Raw genomic sequence first — 24673 nt, forward strand, 5'->3', positions numbered from 1 at the left:
TACAGAGGCTCTTCTAAGATATTAGAAGTGTCTCTCTCCTGGTCCAGACTAGCTGAAACATGACAAACAGCTGGACCACTCTATCTGCTGCAAAAGATGTGTTGAACTTGCATTATTAGACACATGTAATTGACACTGCCACTCAGTTGCATCAATAAGTAAATGATAATATGATAATGATAACAATGGTCAAATTAGTAGCTGTCACACTCACTTATCTGTCATATGCTTTGGAAATAGATGATCAAATAAATGTCGGTTTATTAATACAACTGATGTGCATGGCCGCTGGTTGACAAAAGAGAAAAAAAGATATAACACTAGTAACACTGTTTTGCATATACTATCTAGTTTCTCACATAAAATCTGTAATATTGCTATATAGCTGTGGCACAAAACACATGACATATTGGTGAAATAAGTACTGTTCTACTGCTGTGTATATTAAAATGTCTACTATATGCCTTCATATAGCATCTTTATGGATTTTCCCACAGTTACACTGTTATGGGTCTGGAAACGCTCTCCTGACTCTCAGTCCTTTGCTCTGTCCAACCATCCTTTCCTCTTTTTACTCCTCCTCTATAATGTATCCTAGGGCTCATGATCTTTGGATTTGCGATTTTCTATGTCCCTCAAATACATTTTGGATAAACATGTTTACAATCATCCAATATATCCATAGCAAAAGGACTTGAGGAAGATAAAATGGAGAGTATGACGCCTCATACCAATAATCTGGGCAGACAATGAAAGACGGAAGATATTGAAATTGAGCAGAAGGAGCAGGAAGCCAGAGTTTCAAAGACTGAAAAAATCTGCACTACGGTGAAGAGGCATCAGGAAGTCACTGAAAATCATTCACATCCTTGATCTCTTCATACACAATGGAGTGGATAAGCCCATGATTGTTAATTTACATATTTTTATGGTTAGAAAAGAAATATGTACATATATTTATACCTCAAGTGATAATTGCTACATTAGTGTAAGGCATACGGTTCAGCATTATTATTTTAATAAGAGTAATGTGATTTTAATAAAAGTTCAGTCTACACAAAGAGTTAATATTAATGACATATAATAGCGCAAAAATTTAAAAAGAAATTCAAAACACTATAACTGAATTGAGTCAGTTGGATTACAGAGGATAAAAGTTTGTAAAGTGTGAATGTCTGTGTGAGGGAGGGAGTGAACTGATTAAGTTTTAGGTTAATGCCAAAAACGTATGGAGATGGTGGTGCTTAGGGACAGCTGAGCCCTCCTTTTTAGAATACCTGTGAAACCAAGTCCAAATTTCTCCATTAGTGTAATGTTTCTAATACAACCAGACATATCCAATATGGAGGTGAGAGTTGCAAGATTCTACTTACAGGCAATCGGATTTCTAATTACTATAATGAAATAATGTGCACAGATACTCGTTAAAGGAGCAGAGAAGGAATTCCTAGCAGAAATCTTTAGGGTAAAGGATAGCTGTATGCCAGTTATCTCCAAGGTACATTATTGAATTGCTGACCAAAATGATTAAACCTTCAGGTAGAGCCATCACAAGTGAGCCAGTGATCTACGCTGACACCAGCCCCTTCCAGCAAAGATGAGACACGACTGGGTTAGTTGTATGAAGCAGAGCTGAGGAGATGTAAATCTTATAGAGATCTGGGATTCTCTAACAGAATAAGAGAGAGTATGCCTTCATAAATCTTTTAATAGCAATTTTATCTGCCTCTGTCCATTTAATTGTGAAGTCTCTCTCCAATGCAGTCAAATACAATTGATTTTTCTTGTGATATAAAGTGACCAAGCAGCAATATGTTTATGATATAAAACTCCTGGTTGTACCATGTACAAGAATACTGGCTTCTGCATTTGTGTGAAAAGTGGCAATTTTGTTTTTCATCTCAGTTTTGCAAATATTGAAAATGAGGACCAGCTTTACAAGTTATTTTTACACTTTCTTCCATGTTCTGAAAGATTTTCCCTTTATTTTGACCAAGAAAATTTCATTATGCTACATTCAGAAAGATCAGCAATGAGATTTTTCAAGATAAGACCTTCTGATATAAGAGCATTTAAGGGATGTGAATGGGAAAAGACATTGGGAAATTCTGCTTTCATTTTTATCTTTCACCCAAGCTTCCATGCTGAACAAGACAGCAGGTGGAACCCTAATAATTCCAGTGTCTAACAGATGCTCAATCCTGGCAACTTGTAGGTTATATTAGGTGCTCTTAATAGGCCATTTTCCATTAATATCCAGTATATGAGAAACATGAAGCAGTCTAACACTCTTGAATGCTTTTCTCCTAAGCATAGCAACCCAAAATTAAGAAGGTAGGGCAAGTATTCCCACTTTTCTGAAGCTACCAGTGGCATTCCATCCTATCTAGGTCTCTTCTTCTGCCTTACAAAACTTACTAATCACTCCGCAGAAACATAAAAAAAAGGACTATAACATGGAGGTATGGTATACACAAAAAGTGTATAAAGAAAAGCTATCATGTTGGCCATATTAATAAAGCCCAGCCAAATGACAGAAATGTCCACCCAGACAGACAGATTTATTGATACTTTGGACAAAATATCCTTTACAGTCTATAGTTGGGAAGGGTTAGGAGTTATCAGAAGATCAAGGTATTTAACACTTACCCCTGAGCCCACAGGCCTCATAAGGTGGAACAGAAGTGACCACTCGACCCAGTCAAAGTCTTTTCTGGATTCAGAAATACAATTAAAGTGTGATCAGCCTTCAATTGAACCTACTGGGGAATATTTACCAGTCAGCACAACATTGTCAAGACTGCACTGGTCACTGATAAATTCCATCTGATAAAATTTAAATAAATTAGGACATTAGCCTGAGCAATTTAGACAGTCTTGACCTCTGCTTTGGGGAGTGCAACAGGATTATAATTAGCATAAGACTCTAGTGAGTAATTGTCACCTGGTACCTACTGTCTGTGAGAAGCCCCAAGAGGAGAATCTCCTTAAAACTCTACTGAGGCTACGAGTTAAGTGATTTGCCATTGATTAATAAAATGCCACTACAAAGCCATAAGGTCCTGAGTGATCCTCATTGGCCAAGTCTGAGATCGTACTCTTTCTCTCTTTAGGAAAAGTGGCAGCACTGAGGCTTTCTACCTTTGCATAATGGAACTTGGGAAGCATAATGCTAGAAATGGTGAGGTGTGTCTGCTTTCCCCTTCATAGTAATGCAGAGATTATAGAAAGTAGGCAGCTCATATCAAATTTGGATCTTTAACCTACTGTATTTGAAGTTTAATTTTTGTTTGCACAGTTTCCAAGCCAACACTTTGTCAGATTTATTGGATTTATCAAAAATACAAATATGTATGATCCTATGAACATGTTCAATTTGGTTGGTTTCTTATACATTGATTACAGCTCTGATTTTAATTATCTTCAATAAGGCAGGTTCAGAAAGATACTTCTTAGTGCTTTTTTTCTGTTTTGACTCTATATTTCTTAGGATGAAGGAAGGTCAGCTAGTCAGCTCACAGGAACTTTCTTATATCCCTCAATAATTATAATTAATATTCCATGGAGAACTTCTTTTGCGGCATCCCAGAAACCTACATCAGGAGTGTCAGTGTTGGTAGTATAATTCCTTTACAGCATTCTCAAGCCCATTACCTTCTACTTTTTTGGTTTGCAGGTAAACAGTAAGAAATCCAGATATAAAAGAATCAAGGCAACAAAAATAACTATTGTCACAATATCACAACAGAGGACCATACCAGACAAGAAGGAATCCACAAACAAAACAGGCAGGAGTAAGAATGGTCTCTTTTGTAGCCAAAGAGATCAGAGATCTCTGAGTGGACATAGGAAATATTGCAGTAATTGATTTGTTACTTCCTCAAAGTAAAAAATCCTTTATCTACAATACAGGACACATTCACTCATTTATTAACAGAAAATAATAAATTATGACATCCAAAGAGTGAACTAGTTAGGACAAAATTAATGTATGCCTATTGTTCACCATGAAGGTTGCAAAAGGCAGACCCTAAACAAAAAACAGTACTTTCTAATGGGAAGAGGTGACTCACAGAAAAGGTCTGTAACCAGGATGCAGAAATAACCATCTATAATGGCATAAAACAAAAAATCTTCACAACTTGATGAGACCTGCAATGTAAGTCAGGACTCATTACTTCAATGAGATCTGGAAAGGCTCCAGGACCAGAAGAAGTGCCTCTAGTTCCTCTGTGGCTTTAAAGAATTAATATTTACCATTATGGAAAAAAATCAGTTGACCAGCTCAGCTAAATAGCACACATGATCAGGGAGGATCGATATTTGACCATCATTTCTATGCTGGAATACATACAAAAAAGTATTTTATGAACATCTTTTTTTTTTTTTAAACTTTCTGAGATACTGGCAGGATTCTTTTATCTGCAAATCTCAGAAATGTTAGTATGATTGCTCATGGTTTTTTGCCTGACATACCCATAAGTTTTGGCCTAAAGGGCTGATGAGTTCATTGCTGTTAACAAGCTGATCGCAGAAGGTAGTTTGTAAAGGGTACTATATCCGATCTTTCTAAATCCTCTGGGATCCCAACAATACATCAGTTGGAACAGCAGCTCTGAATTTCTAAATCTTCCATTTTGGATTTCAGTTACAAAAGGATCTCTCAAAACTGGGTGAGTGGGCAACAAAATGGCAGATGAAATTCAGTGTTGATAAATGCAAAGTACTGCACATCGGAAAACATAATCCCAACTATACATATAAAATGATGGGGTCTAAATTAGCTGTTACCACTCAAGAAAGATCTTGGAGTCATTGTGGATAGTTCTCTGAAAACATCCACTCAATGTGCAGCAGCAGTCAAAAAAGTGAACAGAATGTTGGGAATCATTAAGAAAGGGATAGATAATAAGACAGAAAATATCATCTTGCCTCTATATAAATCCATGGTACGCCCACATCTTGAATACTGTGTGCAAATGTGGTTGCCCCGTCTCAAAAAAGATAGATTGGAATTGGAAAATGTTCAGAAAAGGGCAACAAAAATGATTAGGGGGCATGGAATGGCTGCCATATGAGGAGAGATTAACAAGACTGGGACTTTTCAGCTTCAAAAAGAGACCACTAAGGGGGGGATATGATAGAGGTCTATAAAATCATGACTGGTGTGGAGAGAGTAAATAAAGAAGTGTTATTTACGCCTTCTGATAACACAAGAACTAGGGGCCACCAAATGAAATTAGGTGGCAGGTTTAAAACAAACAAAAGGAAGTATTTTTTCACACAACATACATTCAACCTGTGGAACTCCTTGCCAGAGGGTGTTGTGAAGGCCAAGACTATAACAGGGTTCAAAAAAGAATTAGATAAATTCATGGAGAATAGGTCCATGAATGGCTACTAGCCAGGATGAGTAGGGATGATGTCCCTAGGCTCTGTTTGCCAGAAGCTGGGAATGGGTGATGGGATGGATCACTTGATGATTACTTATTCTGTTCATTCCCTCTGGGGCACCTGGCATTGGCCACTGTCGGAAGACAGGATACTGGGCTAGATGGACCTTTGGTCTGACCCAGTATGGCTGTTCTTTATGTTATGTTCAGTTTAACACAAAATTTGCTTGATTATATGAAGGTGTGTGTCAGTGTCAAATTTACCTTATTCCAGTTCATAAGTTTGGTTTCAAGAGTCTTTACCTTCTTTTGGCCATGGCCATTCTTAGTGTCTCAGTGCTAATGTTAGCAGGTTTAATGGTTCCCATATCAGATATCAATATTTCTTGTGAAACCCAAATCTCCTAAGTCTCACTTGGTGAGAGAGTGGTCAGCTCTCTTTCCTATCTTTCACTCAACACGGTTGTTAGTGTGGTCTCAGCAGAGGAGGCCTCCATCTGGAGTTTTAGAAAAGGGAATCAGAGTTTAAATTTGGCTGTCTCTTTTAGGTCAGGACTCTTGGACAGATTCTTATGTTCTTTTCTAGATTTTTTTTTGCATAGCAGAGACTTGAGAAAATTCATGGGAAGCCATGGGCTGAGGCAGGAAGCAGTCAACTTGCTTGACACCAATTCCCTTGAGGGGTTTCTTGACAGCAGTAACACAGCTGTTTGGCTTTCTACTGACATACGGAAGAATTAACTGCAAATGCTTAAGAATGGGGTTCCACCGATTACCTCATTTATACTAAGAAAAGTTTCAGGGTCCCCACGTGAAAGGCAGTGGAGAAATCTGCAGATGTGGAGTACTTCACTTTATCAGATATCCATGCTGCGGCCTGTAAAATTAAAGCTGTGAAATTCAAAGGTCCTGACCTGCTTTTGCTTTCTGATGTTAGCTCAAGTACTAAAAATAAAAGAAAGAAATTTGTCTAAAGTTAAATGAGGTTTTATAAACGTTGAGTTGAAAGAGCAGTATTAAATCCAGTTAAAGTTTGTGTGAGGTATGCAGTAATACCTACTTTGGGACAAAGAATTACCAAACACGTTTCTGAAAGAGATATAAAAGAAATAACATCAGACGGTGGTCTCAGAGAAGAGCAGTTTGAAAAATGAAATAACTGAAATAACTGTATGTTATTGTTAGGGTAAAATACCTAACAATAAAAAGTCACAAAACTGAAGTACATTAATAGGATGGAATTATTAAACTTATTGAGCAAATTTCAAGTAGCGACCTCTCCATATATGTAATGGTAGTAATTATTTTCTTTTCCCCACAATCGAATGGATGATGTGGGTAACTAAATCCTCAATTCTGTTAAGGGACTGACATTAGTAGGACACTGCAGGAAAATAAGGGCTCACACATTTTTTCTTTTCAGGTCTTTAGAATGAAATGTCAGTCAACTGTGGTGTTTTGTAACCTTGTTTGTTTAACTACACTTGAATGAGAATGACGGCCCTGCACTAAAAGCAGGGGGACCGTTGTCCAGGCTTGCCGGAGGAAGACAGTAGTGCTTTATGCAGGGGCATGGGAAACAAGGTCAGAAACTACTGCAAAAGAGGTGGTTGTTGGTCAGCTTTCCAGCACTGACTCACCCTCTTGGAATGTAAGGGTGAAAGGCTTTAAAGATGCAAGCTCTGGCATTGGAAACCCCTTTCTCCACACAGCAGGCAAGGCAGGAGCAGAGGGTGGGGGCAGGGGAGGGGAGGGGGAGGCAGCCAAGCTATTTGCTGACACCTCCTTATGGCAGATGTCCAGGGCAGGTACTCCATAGGGAAGGCATCCAGTGACCAGATAAATGGCCTGGTAAAGGACTTAAAAAGGAGGTGCTGGTTAAAGGAATGGAACGGCGTGGGGTTTCGGGCTCCTATGGTTGGAATGGCCGGGAGCCAACCCCCCTTTCTTATAGCCCACCTTACTCCTCCTACGTGGGGTGGTAAGGTCCCAGCAATGGATTTGCTGGAGGGACATGAATGGAAAAAGAGGGGAAGCTAGGGGGAGCCCCCCCAGTAATAACAAAATAAAATAAATAGGGTTTACCTGCACTGTACACTTTTGTCTGCCGGGTAGTCCCGGACATCTAAAGTAAAGTTGCAGCCTAATTAAATCCATATCAGGTGTCTCCTGTCCTTCTTTCGGTATAGCTGGACAACAAATCTCCTACTACAAGTATGAGGTCCAAAGCAGATGATTGTATAATTTGGCAAGTTCTTTTCAAGGCACTGGTCATAGTCTTCTCCTTCACAGAGTACCGTAGATTTGTAGGACTGGAAGGGACCTCGAGAGATCATCTAGTCCAGTCCCCTGCACACATGGCAGGACTAAGTATTCTCTAGACCATCCCTGACAGGTGTTTGTCTAACTTACTCTTAAAAATCTCCAATGATGGAGATTCCACAACCTCCCTACACAATGTATTCCAGTGCTTAACCACTCTGACAGTTAGGAAGTTTTTCCTAATGTCCAATCTAAACTTCCCTTGCTGCAATTTAAGCCCACTGCTTCTTGTTCTGTCCTCAGAGGTTAAGAAGAACAATTCTTCTCCCTCTTCCTTATAACAACCTTTTATGTATTTGAAAACTGTCATTATGTCCCCTCTCAGTCTTCTCTTTTCCAGACTAAACAAACCCAATATTTTCAATCTTCCTTCATAGGTCACGTTTTCTAGATTTTTAATCATTTTTGTTGCTCTTTTCTAAACTTTCTCCAATTTGTCCACATTTTTCCTGAAATGTGATGCCCAGAACTGGACACAATACTCCAGTTGAGGCATAATCAGCACGGAGTAGAGTAGAAGAATTACTTTGCATGTCTTGCTTACAACTCTTTGTTATCAGTTTCCAGTTTAAGTTTCCAGTTATCTATTTTTCTCTGCCCAAAGCAGGCAAAAGTCCACAAAACACTGGAAATGACTGACTCACAGGGATAAAGGTATGAAACAAAGATGCCTAAGTGTGTTTGCTGACATTGGTGGAGAGTTCTGGTTTCTTTAAAATGTATTTCATGTAAATATATCCAACATATCCCAGGAAGATGTCTTCACAAGAACTTACGACTTACTGAGAATAAAAATGGAAATTTCTAGAAGATTAAACAATACATTTATGGGCTGTATTCTTGTAACTTAAATTGACATATGCTCCAGTACAGATAGAAGAACTGACTCGTGGGATGATAAGTGATGTAAGATGATGGATGCATTTTTTAAAAATCGACTTTAAACATCTCTAGTTTTCAACTACTATAAAATAAACCACTGCTCTCGATACTGTATTAAGAAGTTAGATTTTTATCTTGCGTTTGTGGTGACATGTATTCAAGCTTTGCTCTCATAGTTTGTTATCATTAGATAGCCTCATTATAAACGTAGTCCTAGTGTAATCTCTCTCTCCTTCTCTCTCATCCAGGGCATGAGTTGAACATATCTGTTCACAGCAAAGGTCAGGGTCTTTTGGCTCCTATTACTTATTATATGTAAGTCACTGCGTGTGTGCAAGCGCACACACAGACGCACACTTATCCATTTTAAACCGCCCTCGGTAAATTGCTCATAATTTTCTCAGTCCAATTCATTTGCACTGAAACCTTCCAGGTTTCATTTCAACCCAAAAGAGGATTTTTTGTTTGGAAGTTTGAAACAAACATAGTTTACTCATTTTAAGTTACTAGGGCATAAACAACCCACAACTCTCTATTTTACAGATTTATACATAACCCATCACTGCAGTATCTAAGCACTTACAATAATCCATAGCACAATACATGTTCAAAATACTACAATACATGTTCAAAATACTAACCAACTAACCTTTACAACATCCAATCAAGATAGGTGTTATCGCCTATGGGGAAACTGAGGTGTAGTTACAAAGTGTCTTACCTAAATGACACACAGCAAATTAATGGCATAGCCAGGGCTAGAGTTTGGGACTTTTTAACTCTGAATCCTGTTCCCATTCATCCAGACTCTATTGCCTCATATTCCAGTCAGAAATTTTGTTCCATAACTCAAAAATGACTTTGCCGCAGCCTCCATATGGGAGAGTTACAGTGCAGCACTTTAGTGCAAACTGCTATTCATACTCCCATAGTCCAAACTGCAGGGCAGTGCAGATATGGCCCTACTTACCTAAATTTTCAACAGTGCTTAAGAGACTTAAGAGCCCAAATCCCATTTTCAAAAGTGACTCAGGGCCAGATTTTTACATGTAGGCAGCTAACTCCCATTATTTTAAATGTAGTTAGCCACCTACAAACATCTAAAAACGAGCCCAAGTGACTATGCACTTTTGAAAATGGGACTTGCGCTCCTAAGTCACTAATGTGCTTTCAAAAACTTTACCCATAAGCTAAGAACTTTGAACTTACAGAAGCTTTTTCTGTAGATCTGACTGGAACTTAAAAAATACACCCAGTCTGAAGAAAATTAGTTCAGTAGTTTTGAAACCATTAACACGTAAATATTACCAAGTTTATATGTCATTCACAATGTTCAACAGAAAGCAACTCAAACCACTGAGCATTAAGAAATTGCTTACACTACAGCTGCACTAAAGCACTGTTACAATTTAAAGAGGTTTAATCAGGTTGGACATTTCCCTTTGAGGCTAGTACTGGAAATTGGAAATCCCTGTATTTCAACCAAATCAGTTTTCATCCCAAATCAGTATAAAAATTGAAAATATCATAACTTATAGTGGAATGAAAAGCTTTAAAAATACTGATTTGGAAACATTTCTGTCATACAACCACCACCTCCAGGACACCCTCTGGTGGGCTCAGGATGGACCTGCAAGCAGCCCCTCCTTTGATTTCCCTCTTCCGGAGTCCTAGTAACCAGGACTAGAATTCCCCAGCACAGCCCAAACAGTACATTCAGTCTGTTAAGTACCACAGTCCATCACCAGACCAAGTATAGCTTAGTGAAATTTGTTCAAAGTCAGTGAAATCTGTATGCTCTGCAACTGAAATAGTTTAGAATTTCTTTTTTTCCTTAAAAATAAAACAAGAGAAATTTATTTTAAACAAAACAAAAAAATAAAGAGTGATAATGCAATGAAAAGGTTGAGTTATTGATCCCTCAAAAGGCAGGAAGTTCCAAAAGTTAAGGATGCTCCAACAACCCTAATTTGGCCACCTGGCATATACACAATATTTTTACATTCCTGCTTTCCCTGTAAAACTATAAAACTCAGTTGATTGGTAGTTACAAGTATATGTGCAACTGTGATGGGTTGTCAATCCCACACTCACCCTGAAAGGATTAATGGATGCCAGATGGGCCAATTAATCTAATAGGCTGAAGGTTGAGAGTCATTAGGGGAGGCTCACCAGTGTAGGAACAGGCAGGGCTTCCATAAATCCAGGAAGTTGAGAGGAGGAAGGGGACTTGCAGGCAGCTAGTTTGCAGTCATCCCTTGGGAGAAGGGAGGTGTATTGGGGGCTACGAGAGAAGTAGCCCATGTTTGCTCCCTGGGAGGCAGGAGTAGAGAGGCCAGCAAACCCCAGAGAGGGGGGAGTGCTGGGGTAGGAAGCAGCACAAGGAGTAAGCAGCTAGGCTGGGGACTGAACAGACTTTGGCTGCGTGTTGTAGGGTCCCTGGGCCGGCACCCAAAGTAGAGGGCTGACCTGGGTTCCCCTACCTGCCACTGGGGAAGTGGCACTGGCAGGGCAGTGAACTGGAAGACTGACTGGGAGTGACAGAGACTTTGAAGGACTATACCCTGGAAGGGGGGGCAATGCTGGCCAGAGGGCTAAGTCATGAAGAGGATACTGTGGTTCCTGGAGTGAGAGAGGGGCTGTAGACCAAAGAGAGCAACAGAGTGAGAACCATGGGAAGGGGTGTCGACCTGATGAGATAATCCCTAGAGGGACCAGCAGGAGGCGCCAGACTAGTGATGAGTGGAGCTCCGCATCACAGCAACATAGCCAAGTGAAAGTTGTGGGAGCAACTTCAACTTATGAATTACATTTCTCAAGCGCATAGTTGCAAAGGCCTGCTTTGAACAGACAACAGTTCTTGCCATGAATATTTTTAATGATTCAAAACCTAAAAGTTTCAAAAAACTTTTAAAAGTGAAAATCAATTTCCTTTCGCAAAGAGGTTATTCTCTTTGTATTAAAGGGAAATTCACAGTAACTAGTTAACATTTTAAGCATTCTGCTTTCACTATTTCAGATACCTCCAGTCTTCAAAAAGTATTATATGTAGTCATGCCCATCTAACATTTTCCATTTCATTCAAAAGGTTTTTATGGTTCAGTATTACAGCAATGTACAAATTTGACAGTTTGCAATAGGATCTATTCATTGTATCACATCATTCTGACAGTAAGTACTATACAGCTGGTAATGCACATTTTTATATCACACTTATTAAAAATCTTACAATGGTAGTAACAAATATGTACACTAAATTGTGTTTTGTACATGATTTTAATGAGTCTGTACATTTTAATTGGCATTATAAATTATAATAGGTTGATCAATTATTGTATCATCTGTATTTTAACATTGTTTAAATTTAAACTGTGCTATTTAAAGATATTTCAATTACAATGTTAAAACAATTTGGACATGTGATTAAAGAAGATCAAGTCTCCATCTCTTTGCCTACTTTCCTCTCTCTTTCTTCAAAAATGTGAGCATGTGAACCAGGCAATGTATAAGGTAAAGTATAATATAATGACTTTCCTTGATTGCTCCTCTAGCAATATTTTTGGAAATGCTGTGAGGTAATTAATACTTCTTTACATGACAACTCTGTCAAGTCTTTCTTTAGTCTTTCAGAAATACAGTTGCAGTAGTTCCACAGTTCCATTTCAGTTTAACAAATGAATTCTATTGCAAAACTAGAACAAAGAAGACAAACAATAACTGCAAATGTATTTAATTTTATTTTTAGATTTTCTTATTAAAACAGAAGGATAGGTAAGAGAACACTTGCCCATTCTTTTAAAAGCTCAAACACGTTTTTCCCTTGATTCCACTCTTCGTTTGGCTTACCACAGTGAAACCTCTCTATTTTCAGAATTGATGTGCCTTTCAAAACTATAATCTTTGGCTTTCAAGCTCACTATTATTTGCCTTCAGGTGAAAATTTTAAAGTGTATAGGCTTCTAAACAAAATGCTACAGCATCAGCCAGATACTGAAAGGCTTGTAGATCAGTCATCATCGCAGTGTAAATTTCTTTTCAAAATAATGTTCCTCACTCAGAGTACACTTGCGCTTATTCTCAGTTCACTTGTCAAATACAAATTTGAGGTCACTGAAAGCCCAAGGGCAACTTCAACTATTGCAAAACTCATTTTCTACCTCTATTTTGTTGGGGAAATAGGATTTCAAATGTAAAAATAATAGGAAGCACTACAGATAAAGAAACAAAGGCATATTATGTTCACGTTTCAGTACAGCATTGCAGCGACTGCCTGTTGGGACAAACTCAATCTATATTATCCAAGCATTTTAAAGCTTAGATAGTAACAAAGGTAGATAATGCATTTTGCTAATGAGTTCATCATGTACTATTCAGAGACGATTTTGGAGAAGATGTTTTAAATATATCGGCTTAGTAAAGGAGAGCTAATGATTACATTTTAACTGTTACTTTGATTTCAGATGAAACATTTAAACACAGTGAGCCTGATTCTCATTTACATTAAGACACCACTCTGGCAGTGTAAACAGGCCTTAGTGTAAATGAGGATCAGGTCCAGTTTTCCTGTTGGTTTACATTTATGGGCCAGATCCCAGGATATCCATGGGAATTGTGTGTGTGTATTTGAGAGGTCAGTTTGGCTTCATACCTCCAAGGATTTCTTCACTTTGCTATGGAATGTGACTGTATTTCTTTTTTCAGGCCAAAACAAAGTAATAACATTCTTTTGAAACTACAGAGTATATTTAAGTACTCTGAGTGAAATCCTGGCCCCATTAAAGTCAATGGGAGTTTTGCCATTGACTTCAATGGGGTCAGGAATTCACCATCTGTTTCTATCACATAAAGCTACGTAAAATTAAGCAGCCAAGGAAAATATCTTTTGTAATACAGTTGGCAGGAGTTTCCACCCGAGTTTCACTCTGTGATTTAGGTTTCAAATGGACCCAAACCCAAAGCTACACTGAGCCAAAACCTTCAAGTTTTACTTTTTGGGGCTAAAACCATAAGATCCCATTAAATTATGCTTCCACAGGAAACTACAAATAGGCCCCGTTCTGCTATAGACTTCACCCCAACTCACTAACCTGGTCCAAGCTGACACCATCTTCAAAGCTATAAATAAATCTGCCCCTCCTTCTTTTGTCAAACCCCATGTTCCCCCCATTCACAATCCCCTTTTCCAAAGCTCCCAACCTTGGTCTCCCTATCTGTCAAATTCTCCCATGTTCACTTTTGTGCCTTCTTCTGTGAAGCATTCTATGCGTTATATGACATCCCTGAGCTCATCTGCAACGCTTTTACCTTGTCCACATTTAAGTCCCTCTTGAAGACCCACTTCTGCCATGCTACCTATAGTGAGACAAGGTCACTTGTATATAAATAGCATTTAAACTGCCTATTATGATTATTCCCCTTCTCATGACCTTTGTCTACTTATTTGTCCTTTGATTGTGTGCTCCTCAGAGCAGGGACTATCCTGCTGAAGTACCTAAGTACCTTTTGGAAAGTACCTAAAATGTATATAGTAGGCACTACCACAAATGAATAGTAGTAATAAGTTTTGGGATTAGTAATGAAATCTGTAACAAGGTGAGATTGTCACAGTTTCATTACAAGTCTCACACATTTTTAACCACTGCCTGCAACACCTGGGTACTGACCAGGCCTGATGCTACCTATTTTATGATAGTGGGGAAGATCACAAACTATAACTTGACAGAGACATTTGGTAGTTGAAATGCCTGTCTTATGTTTTTTGGGCCAGAACATGCCTTGGCCCTACATGGGTATGAAAGGCAGGGAGAAGGCATAAACATCCTCATACCCTTACAAAAGGGCTAGCCACAATCTCAGCCTTCCGTACACCTAAGAAAGAACAGAAACAGAAGGAAAACAGCAACAAGGCTTACAGAATCTCATCAACATGCCACTCTGCAATGCCCCAGAGGACTTCAGTTTTGACCGATCTTCAGAATAGACAGACTCAAAGCAATATTTTGTAAGATTTCAAATTGCAAACAAACGCCGCAAAGATATTGGAGATATATAGGTATCTTCTTTAATTTATGCTTTGGGGAAGCAAGTAGAGTATATCTTTAAATCCTTTGACTTCACTGAAAACAGTCACAAAGATGACTATGAAAGGGTTCTGGCTATGTTTGATGCATACTTTATACCCCAGAGAAATGTGGTTTATGAAAGAGTACATTTTCACCAGAGAATTCAAGAAGCGGGGGGAAATGATGAATGTTTTATAAGAGCTATGCATACATTGGCTGAAAACTGTGATTTTGGGGATGCAAAACATGAATATATCAGAGATAGGTTGGTTATTGGCTTAACAGAGAAACTTTTCAGAGCAACTACAACTGAAGAGAGATTTAACCCTAGCCCTATCTATACAGAGAGCAAAGCAGTCAGAATAAGTCAAATGACAGAACAAAAGGCAGGAGCAATTTGAAAAACCTGAAACTAGCTTAGAAACACTAAATGGACCCTTGAGTGTTAAAAGTCATAATCATAAAACCCCTGAGGCAAGGAGAGAGAACTCCTAGGCTAAGAGGGACTAATTCCAGCCTACATGCACAAAATGTGAAAAAGTCATATCCCAAGAGATGACAAAAGTCCAGCCAGAGGCACATGGTATAATAAATGCATGAAATATAGACATTTTGCAGTAGTTTTCTGCACCAAAGCAGTCAGGGAGTGGACTCATATTACAACAATCAAGAGCCATTGTTTCTGGGATCTATCACTTGAGATGACATAGAGCCTGCCTGGAGAGTGAAACTGATTATTCAAGGCAAGACTATTGATTTTAAAACTGACTCAGGCACTGAAGTCACAATCATCTCAGAAGGGACTTATAATCACCTTCAACCCCTCCCAGAGCTGAAATCACCTGACACAACTCTGACTAGCACTGAAGGTATTCTTAATTGTGTGGGCCAGTTTACCATAGAAACAACTTACAAAGACAAAAGCTTTGCATTCAGAGTGCATGAGATCAAAGGATCAAAGACAAACAACTTTCTAAGTCACTGCATATCAACAGGAGTGGGCCTAGTGAGAAAGGTGAAAACTCAGAGGATTTGATGATACTGGACTTTTGAAAGGTGATTCAGTACATCTTAATTTAAGAGACAATGCCGAACCATATAGTGTATAAACACCTCTACCGGAGAGATAGGAAGATATTATCTACAAATTTATGCATATTCAGAGGACATCACGACCTCGTCATCATGGACTATTTTTCCAGGTACTTGAAAGACAAAACATGTTGCAGTGTCAAGAAACAGAAGGGCATTTTTTCCTCACTTCAGTATTCCAGGACAACTAGGACTGACAACAGACCACAATTCACTGCAGAAAAATGTAAGTAAGTAATTCTGAACAAAATATGGTTTTGATCATATTTGTAGCAACCCCAGTTACCCACAAGTGCATGGAGAGGCTGAGAGAGCTGTATAGACAGCCAAGAAAATCCAGTAGCAGGAAGATTCATTCCTTGCTCTTCTGAGTTACAGATCAACACCAATAGCAGCTATTGGATGTAGTCCAGCACAACTCCTGATGGGCAGATAACTCAGAATTACTGTTTCAATCTTGAAAAAAAACCATCTCCAAAGTGGCCAGGCATGAAGAGAATAGCTAAATTAGATAAAAAGACTAAAATAGCTTTATGAACACTTTTACACCAGACATCACTCAAAGAGCTGCCAGGTCTAGAACCTGGTGACTGTGTTTGTGTCAAATCAGATGGAGAAAAGGGATGGACAACTCCACTTGTCAAAAAAAAAAAAAAAAAAATGCAGTGCCCGGATCATACGCAATCAAGTCCAACAGTGGAGAGTTTAACAGAAACCATCAATATCTATAGTTTGTTCCTCAAAGATGTCAGATACAGAACAAGATGATGATAACTCAAGGGTTCCAAACTAATCATTGCCAGTCATTGCAACATGCCAGATAATCAAATTGTTATGCATTCGGGTTGTGTAATTAGAAAACCAGTACGATTCAGAGACACTTAACAGATTGATACGTACTGAACTTCAAAGACAGCATGCTAGTGTAAACATTTTAAATGGCAGTAATGGAGAACTTAAATTGGGAGATGTAATGGAATGCTAAACTGTTTTATACTAGGTGCCACTGTGTGTAAAATACCTTATTTCAATCTCCGCCATACCAGCAGAGCATTAAGGATCTTATGATGAACACATGTGGTGTGTATAAGCAGGATCTGTGACTAGTCCATATCTGGTACCAAAGTACCTGACAGGCACAAACTCAGCCTTCTATACACACGAGTGCAAGGCAGGGCCAGCTCTACGATTTTTGCCACCCCAAGCGAAAACAATTTTGGCCGCCCCCGTTTTTTTCTTACCCCACCCCCGGCCCCGCCTCAACTCCGCCCCTTCCCCAAATCCCCAGCCCTGCCTCCTCCCTCCAGGCTCTCAAGCCTAGGAGGGAGGGAGGGAGAGGGAGAAGCAGCACGTGCGCCGCGGCCACTCAGGGTCTCCCCCTCCCTCCCAGGCTCTCAAACCCGGGAAAATTGGGAGGGTAGGACAACAGGGCATTGACCATCTTTCTGGTCTTCCAAAAAATATACTAGAAGTAAGGACAGGCTGAAACAGCATTTGGGAATACACCTCTACCCTGATATAACGCTGTCCTCGGGAGCCAAAAAATCTTACCATGTTATAGGTGAAACCACGTTATATCGAACTTGCTTTGATCCGCCGGAATGCGCAGCCCCGCCCCCCTGGAGCGCTGCTTTACCGCGTTATATCCAAACTCATGTTATATCGTGTCACATTATATCGGGGTAGAGGTGTATTTCATACATTAGATAAGGAGTGTTCGAGTCAGAGTTTCTCTGTAACAGATTGTATAAGGGAGCCAAAAAGGTTTAGGAAAATGTTCAATATGCATTACAGAGTTAGTCTATAAAGCCCACAAACACTTGAGAAATCTCAGTGAACAAAGACCAATTGTCAGACATGCCTCCATTTTAAGAATGGTTAAAGCTGCAGTTCAAAATTAAAAATAGTTACGAAATATAAAGCATAATGAATTAAAATTAACAATTAATATTTCACAATGTTACAGCAAGGAAAGGGTAGCTCAAGGTTAAGTATATCAATAAGCATTTTTTCCATAACATTTGGTGTGGATAAAGAGAACAGATGGGGTTGTTTCCCAAACTTTTATTTTCTTTTACACTGGACAGGGGATCACTTTCCTTTTCTCAGAGGAAGTCTGTGTCATATTGATGCATAGACTGATAAATTAAGTAACTTAGGTCTAACCCAACAGGGAAAATTCTCTTTGATTTAACAAATGCTTTTGTAGGTTTCTCATTAGTGCATGGGATTTTCTGCTGGATGGAAGGATTATCTGGGGCTATGGATGGGTTTGAGCATTTGTAGTTCAAGCTTTTGTGTTTATGTTTCTCACTTGCTTTTTCAAGGCCTCAGGGAGCCATTTATTAGTCCAATATAATGTGCAATCTGGTCTGTGCACATTCCTCAATTCCCAGATGGTAAAAATACCATGAGACCACCATGTTTCATCATTTTAACTTCATAAATGGCTCCCTGAGGGGGAGGAGGGGACCCTCATGAAAATACAACACAAATAAGACTTCTGAGATATTCTGGTTTATTTAGTTTCAGCAGGATCCTCAATGAGCAGTCACAGCAGTATTAGGATAGTGATTGAAAACGCTCATTGTTTCTCCTTCCTTTTCCCTATGGCAAAGGCCCCTTATCCAAGGTTGTAACCCAGAACTAGGCTGAAGAATTAAAATACCTAAATTCTCATTATACGTGAAAAACAATATGACAATCCTTAGCAAATTCTCTCTTTTAACTGACATTTTGTGTATTTAAATTTCCCCCTGAAATGTGTGTGAATGTACCTAACCAGAGATGAGATTTTGTATACATTTCAAAACACCAGCACGTTTTTAAATGGCAAGGAATGTACGGAGCCTTACTACTCACCAATTTTAATCTCTGCAGAGGTATTCTCCTAGTGTCTACTGGTGTCCTCTCTGTAACATTACCAAATCTGACTTCTGGAATTGCTATTGCACACATCACATGTGCCCACCTGCGAAAAGTGGCAAGTCAATAACACCAAAAAATTGTACAGAAATGTGATTAAAAACAGTGCATCCCGCAAATAAAACCAACCCATCAATCATTTAGTCCTTCCCTATTACATTTCTTTGCTTAATTTTATGGGCTGCAACAACAACAAAAAGGTCAAAATTCAAGGTCAATTGACAGGGTTTATCTTTAAGATTTAATTTTAAGTAGCATTAGACAGATACCTAAAAAATTGGTTTATTTCAGAGATAGAAAGATCAGCACAACAAAATAAATGGATTATGCTGGAAAAGTGATGGCAGTACAATATACCATATACCTTTTCTGCCACTCCAATACCACTTACATGTATGAGGCAAACTAGTCAAGACATTTATTAATAAGATGTAGCAATCTAGTTTTGAAAATATTTGCCAGAAATGTACTGTTTCAACATTAGAGAAAAATCCGTATGTTAACACAAATCTATTGTAAATGCCCTTTCAAATACTTTCACTTGTTTTACAGAGTGCAAAGCTTTTGTAGTGGTGCCAGCAATATTTGTACATATAGCCTAGGCAATGTGTCATTTCTACAATTTACAGTTTAAACTACAGCACTTTGGATTAACCCTAATTAGATCTAAGTGGGTATTTTTAGTCAACCCCCATATTGACACTCACACGCACCTACCAAAGCACAGTACCCAACTACACTGTCAGGATTGTGTGTTGCCAGGCAAACAGACACAGAGTTAGAACAGAACAAAGCAGCAGCATTATCACCCTCTCAGAATTTGGCACAACTGCACAAATAGCGGGATGGAATGCTCTTGGGGATGTCCTTGCCCTCATCTGTGAGTTGGACCCTTGTGATTGGAGAAAGCAATATCTGGGATCACGGCTCCTCGTGACTAAGGACTCACCAAAACACACCGCACTGCAACTGCAGGAAGTCAGCTGAGTGGGACAAGAGTATGCTGCATCTAAACAGAATAGCTGCCAGTATGAGTTACTGCCTAATTCTCCAAGTAGTGGTTCAAAACCTAAATAGACAACCAAACAAAAAACTCCCAAACCTTTGTGAGGATGACATTAAGATTGAGAGTAAAAACCAGGTAAGAACATCATAACTAGCAAAAAAACAACAAACCATAAAACCCAGGAAACTGTGTTAAATTTAAACACGAATCTGTCTGGAAATTCACAGGTGGCTAAGAAATCTACTTCGGTATATTCGAAGAGTCGAATAAGGTTCACTGGGTTTGGTGAAGTCCTGGGTGACTTCCCCTAAGGCTTGCAGTTAGAGCAGGAGGGAAGAAAGTAATCAACCTTCCACAATTGGAAGGAGGGAGAATACCTCCACTCCTCAATTCTAATGTCTGCTCTTCTCCACCGTCCTCCAATCAGCTGCCCCTCTCTATGCATCGTTATATAGTCTAGACATGAGAAAATTGAGGGGGCATACGATAAATATATAAAAGGTTGTTATAAAGAGGATAGCGATCAATTGTTCTCCATGTCCACCAAGAAGTAATCAGGTTAGTTTTCAGCCAAGGAAATTTAAGGTAGATATTAAGATAATTTCCCTAACTATAAGGATTGTTAAACACTGGAATGGGTTGCCAAGGGAGGTTGTGGGAGCCCCGTAACTGGAGATTAGACAAACACCTGTCAGCGATGGTCTAGGGATAATCCTGCCTCAGCACAGGGAGGACCACTTGAGGTCCCTTCCAGCCCTACATTTCTATGACTCTGTCCTTCTTCACTGCCCCCAGTGCCCTCCTACTCCACTGCCCCTTCCAGCTCTATGCACTTACTCCGCTTCAATTCTTGCAGATCTCCCTGAGGTATGCAAGAAACGAAGACCTGAGATGGTCCACAAGGGCGGGGCTTGGGGCCAGCCGGGACTTAGGGGGAGAGACCAAACGGGGAACCATTCCTCCCGCCTGCACCATGATATAATGCTATTTCAGTCATTCAGATTTAAGAAAAATATCCAGAAAAGTGCAGTATAAATATAAGATAAATAAAAGTGTTGTGTGGTATGGAAGCGTGATTGGTATGAGTATGAAATGAGAGCAGTATTCCAAGTGATGTAGAGATGAGAGATTTATGCAGGCCATCCCAAATGAGGCCCAATAAAGACTTTAGACCACCCCACACCCTCCTGGATAAAAGATGGTTATACCACAGTTTACAGAAATATTGTTTTAGAGTTTTAATATTTTTTATTAAAACTTTTTTTCATAACCACCTGCCTGTAAAGCCAGAGTGCCTTAATATCAGGTAGCTAACTATACAAGCCTTGGGGAGAGAGAAAAGTTATAAATAAAGTAGCTCTTCTATAAATCATCATGTCAGAGCTTTATGGTCTAACCTTTCGTAATCTACCAGGGGCTCAAAACAAGTGTGTTATTCCACTGAACAAAGGGATTCACAGCTCCCCGATGGGGTGAAGCTCTAACTCGCCTAGTATTCCTGGTTCTTTAATCCTTCAGTCTATCACAACTGTATAGTGCCCAACCTGCACCTCAAATCAGTATATATGGGTGGGGGGTAGATTCTATATTAAGCAGAAAAAATATACACATTGCCAGATTGGCAGAAGCAGGTTGTTTTGAAGCTGCTTAGAGGTTCAGAAGGGTAGATCATGTCCAGGAGAAGATGAATCTATGGACAGAGTGAAGGTGAGGTGGTCAAAGGTCCATAGCAATGTAATTTATTATATGGACAAGGAGACAGAAGTTGAGGCTTGTTGTAGAGAGCTATTATTTCACAATTGTTAATGGACCAACAGTGGGATAGAATGCAAAGTTTCCGATTATGGGCATGATTACCCTTTTTGCAGCATGCATGGTGGCAGTTTCCTCCAACAAACTAAAGCCAGTGACGTATGAATTTTTAAAATACTTTTAAGAAACTGTGCACAAAAGAGATATCTCGGTGTTTTCAAACCTGCTGCGTATGAACTCTCAGCATCAGACATCAAATGTAACTCCCGCAGTCCCAAAGTCATGGAGGCTCTTTCTGGACTGGCAGGAAAAAATGTTTAATGCAGTGGTTCCCAAACTTGTTCCGCCGCTTGTGCAGGGAAAGCCCTTGGCGGGCTGGGCCGGTTTGTTTACCTATCGCGTCCCCAGGTTCGACCGATCGTGGCTCCCAGTGGCCGCGGTTCGCCTCTCCAGGTCAATGGGAGCTGCAGGAAGTGGCGTGGGCTGAGGGACGTACTGGCCGCCGCTTCCCACAGTCCCCATTGGCTTGGAGCAGCGAACTGCAGCCACTGGGAGCCGCGATTGGCCGAACCTGCGGACGCGGCAGGTAAACAAACCGGCCTGGCCCGCCATGGGGTTTCCCTGAACAAGCAGTGGAATAAGTTTGGGAACCACTGGGTTAATGGCTCTATTTAGGGTCTCCCCTTCCACAAGGGTTTGGAATGGGCTAGCCAAGAGGGCAGGAAAGCATCACCTGAGCGAGTGGGCAGGCTGGTGGGACTCAGTTAAGCAACTGGCCTCTGAGTGGCTGGAGGAGGGTTTATAAACTCTGTCCTTCTAGCTTGAGCCTCTTTCCCTCCCAGGGGATTAGCATAGGACTGGGGTTTTTTGGTCTGCTCTGGGCTTCAGTTAATTGCTTTTTTGGGGGACTGTTTAAACCTGATCTAAAATTATAGAAAAAGACTCATAGAAATGTAAAGCTTGAAGAGACCTTGAGTAGTCATCTAGTCCAGCCCCCTGCACTGAGGCAGGACCAAGAAAACCTAGAACACCCCCGACAGGGGTTTGTCTAACCTGTTCTTGAAAACCTCCAAAGATGAGGATTCTACAACCTCCTGTTAATACATCCCAGAATTACATTAGCCTTTTTTGCAGCTGCATCATATTGTTGACTCATATTTAATTTGTGATCCACTACAAATCCCAGGTCACTTTTAGCAGTACTACCACCTAGCCCAGTGTTTCTCAAATGCAGCCACCAGGGGCTTTTCTTGTAGCCACAGACTCCTGGGTGATGAATTTTGGGGGGGGGGGGGAAATAGGGGAGGTGGGGGAAGGAGAGGAAAAGCAGCGACCCCTCACTTGGGGCTTCCAGCAGGGGGTGAGTCTTGTCCCCTCTGGAGAGACAAACACTAAAGGAGCAAGCAGCCAGTGAGTTCCCAGATGGCAGGCTTCAGCCACAGGGCTTCAGGCTCCATCTCAAGGCTCTGGGGTCTGTCTCCAGGCTCAGGGCTTTGGGCTCTATCCTCCAACCACACAGCGGTGGGCTCCAGCCCCGGCTCCTGGCTATGTGGCAGTGTGATCACCCCCCCCCCACCATCAACCCTGGCCCTGCTCCCTACCTACCCACCTCACCATTCAGGGCTTAATTTATCCCCGGGCTTGCCAGGGCTGAGTAAGTCTGCTATGAAAAGTGATGTTTGTATATGTGTTAATATCACTTTTCACAGCAGACTAAGGCTATGTCTGCACTAGCACTTTTGTTGGTCAAGGGTGTGAAAAAAACACACACACCTCCCAACAAAAGTTTCACAGACAGAAGTGCTGGTGTGCACAGCGGTATGTCAGCGGGAGATGCTCTTCCACCACCGTAGCTTCCACCGCTCATTGGGTGTGGTTTAATTATACCAGCAGGAGAGCTTCTCCCTCTGGCATAGAGCAGCTACAAGGGAGACCTTATAGTGGTGGAACTGCAGCAGTACAACTGTGCTGCTGTAAGGTCTGTAGTGTAGACATACCCTTAGTCGCTAGCTGGGAGGCTGTGAAAAGTGATATTAACATACAAGTATCACTTTTCACAGTAGCAGATTTACTAGCGAGCAAGTTTAAAAAAAAGTAACAAAAAAAACAAAAAAAAAACCCCAAAAAAGAGACAAGAACGTGTAAAGCACCTTATTTGTGTTTCTCTTCTGTTTAGGTCCAGAAAAGAATAGAAACAACTGTACATTATTTTTATTACTGAGTCTGCAAAAAACCCTACATAAATAAATTACAATGATTTGGACATGTATATGTGCATATTTATTTGTTTTTCATAAAGTTAAGTACCATAAGTATTTTAGGCAAAATTGTCAGAGTGGCCACCAGCAAGAGTTGGTGGCCGCACTCTGAGGCCACCAAAAAATTTTTGTGAGGACCCGATGCCAGTTATTCCCCATTTTGTAGTTGTGCATTTGATTTTTCCTCCCGAAGAGTAATATTTTGCACTTTGTATTTATTGAATTTCATCTTGTTGATTTCAGACCAATTCTCCTATTTGTCAAGGTTGTTTTGAACTATAATCCTTCAAAATGGTTGCAACCCTCCCTTCCAGTTTGGTGTCATCTGCAAATTTTATAAGCTTACTCTCCACTCCATTTTCCAAGTCATTAATAAAAATGTTTGAATAGTACTGGAGCCAGGATAAAGTAAGTTTGGGCTAGAAGATCTTGCATTACTCTGCTAGATTCTCTTTGGCCATAGAAGGGTTTTAATGAAAAAAGTCAGGTGTAACTCATGAAATGTGGCATGAATTATGCCAAGCAAAGATTCAAAATGAATAGTAGGTTCTTCTACAACTGGACATGAATAAATACTAAGGCACAACTTTTTCCATTTCATCTCCCAAGAATATCTGATGCACTGCGCTTCATTTTATCATCACCATGTAAAATAAAGATTAGTCTTATTAATGGCATGATGTCAGCTCCAGTACCATTTCTCGGAGTCCATTATAAAATGAAGTGTAATAAAGCAAATCACCTCAAGATCCAGAGCCACTCTAAAAGGATTCAGAATGATTAATTTGTTAATGACATGCTTATATCTGTCAAAAGTTCACAGGTGCCATATTAACTGCTGTCATCACAAAATTCCAGTACTAAAGAAGAAAATACGTTTGAATGTGTGATAAGGCTTGCCCAAGCAAACAATGACAAATGAGCTTTCATCTGCTTCCTTTACATAGTGACTAGCAGAGCAGAGTTTAGAATAGTTAAGAA

The 24673-nt window shown here is 40.0% G+C and overlaps 1 protein-coding gene across 19 annotated transcripts in view; it reads right to left on the bottom strand.

The window, feature by feature from the left end:
- Positions 1-24673, bottom strand: part of KDM4C (lysine demethylase 4C) — a 427285-nt gene that overhangs the window by 79971 nt on the left and 322641 nt on the right. For 17 of the 19 annotated variants that reach the window (XR_010588892.1, XR_010588893.1, XR_010588896.1 and 14 more), the window contains one exon: positions 18614-18722. The exons of 1 other annotated variant lie outside the window; for it this stretch is intronic. Coding sequence is in view for 10 of the 18 variants with exons in the window: in XM_005295226.5 (XP_005295283.2) it covers positions 18614-18722 (109 nt within the window). In the remaining 8 variants the exon portion in view is untranslated. Of the gene's footprint in view, positions 1-2686; positions 2714-18613; positions 18723-24673 lie in introns of those variants that run through there. One more of the 19 variants, XM_065550534.1, reaches the window with a different exon arrangement.

This window comes from Chrysemys picta, chromosome 6, assembly GCF_011386835.1.
Source record: "Chrysemys picta bellii isolate R12L10 chromosome 6, ASM1138683v2, whole genome shotgun sequence".
Taxonomy (NCBI): Eukaryota; Metazoa; Chordata; order Testudines; family Emydidae; genus Chrysemys; species Chrysemys picta.